The sequence below is a fragment of the Sinohyriopsis cumingii genome, chromosome 7 (genome assembly GCF_028554795.1).
Source record: "Sinohyriopsis cumingii isolate HCF-2022 chromosome 7, ASM2855479v2, whole genome shotgun sequence".
Lineage (NCBI taxonomy): Eukaryota > Metazoa > Mollusca > Bivalvia > Unionida > Unionidae > Sinohyriopsis > Sinohyriopsis cumingii.
Genome location: NC_142967.1, coordinates 112653694 through 112654713, shown reverse-complemented (window position 1 = coordinate 112654713; position 1020 = coordinate 112653694). Strand labels below are relative to the sequence as shown.

The 1020-nt window shown below is 39.9% G+C and overlaps 1 protein-coding gene across 1 annotated transcript in view; it reads right to left on the bottom strand.

The window, feature by feature from the left end:
- Positions 1 to 585, bottom strand: part of LOC149795945 (G protein-coupled receptor 157-like) — a 2415-nt gene extending 1830 nt beyond the window's left edge. Inside the window, exon 1 of the mRNA XM_089963897.1 lies at positions 70 to 585. Within this exon, the coding sequence (XP_089820023.1) occupies positions 70 to 481 (412 nt within the window). The 5' untranslated portion in view covers positions 482 to 585. The remainder of the gene's footprint in view (positions 1 to 69) is intronic.
- Between the last annotated feature and the right edge of the window lie 435 nt (positions 586 to 1020).

Genomic DNA, 1020 nt, shown 5'->3' with positions numbered 1-1020 from the left:
ATAAAGGAGTCAATGTACCAGTCAATCAATCAACTTGTCAACATTAAAGCATTACATTATGCATCTTACCTGGAACTCCCCAGCAGATTAAATGGCACAAGACCTTTAGTATGGCAGACCTGGTCATGTCGCTCCTGAATTGAATGGATACCATCATGTGAGCTGTTATCACCAGTGTCCAGAAAAATGACGCCATGGAGGCGAATGTTGTAACAACGCTTTGAGCTATGCAAACATCGTTATCCGCACCCTTGTTAGATAAAAAGTCAATTGTTCCAGCTAGATTTCCTGATGCAATCATCAAGTCTGCGATCGTAAGCCATAGTAGAAGTGTCCGCTGAAAATTTCGTACAGAACTGTCACGCCAATACGTCCAAAATATGACGAAGGCCCCACAAATTGATAAAAGAGAACTGCCGATGGTGCAACCTCCAGATTCATATTGTATGGGACTAATATTCGTGCTTGAATTATTACTCATTGTAAGACTAATTTAAATGATTCCTTTTTGCGGTATCAGCCTAATGAATCACACAGAGATCGTATCGTTAGGTTTTGCGGTATGAGCCTAATGAATGACACAGAGATCGTGTTGTTACTTTTTGCGGTATCAGCCTAATGAATCACACAGGGATCGTATCGTTACATTTTGCGGTATCAGCCTAATGAATTACACAGAGATCGTATCATTACTTTTTGCGGTATGAGCCTAATGAATCACACACAGATCGTATCGTTGCTTTTTGCGGTATGAGCCTAATGAATCACCCAGATATCGTATCGTTACTTTTTTGCGGTATCAGCCTAATGAATCAGATAGAGATCGTATCGTTACTTTTTGCGGTTAACGTCCAATGACTCCCACAAGTGTTCGCATCGTTGCTTTTTGCGGCAAGCTTCTAATGAATCCCACATGAGTTTGTACTGTTGTTTACACTGCAACTACAAATTATAATCGTATAACAGGAAGAATTAAACGTGTTCGAACTAGTATGTTATCAAAAGCCTGTATCCTATATA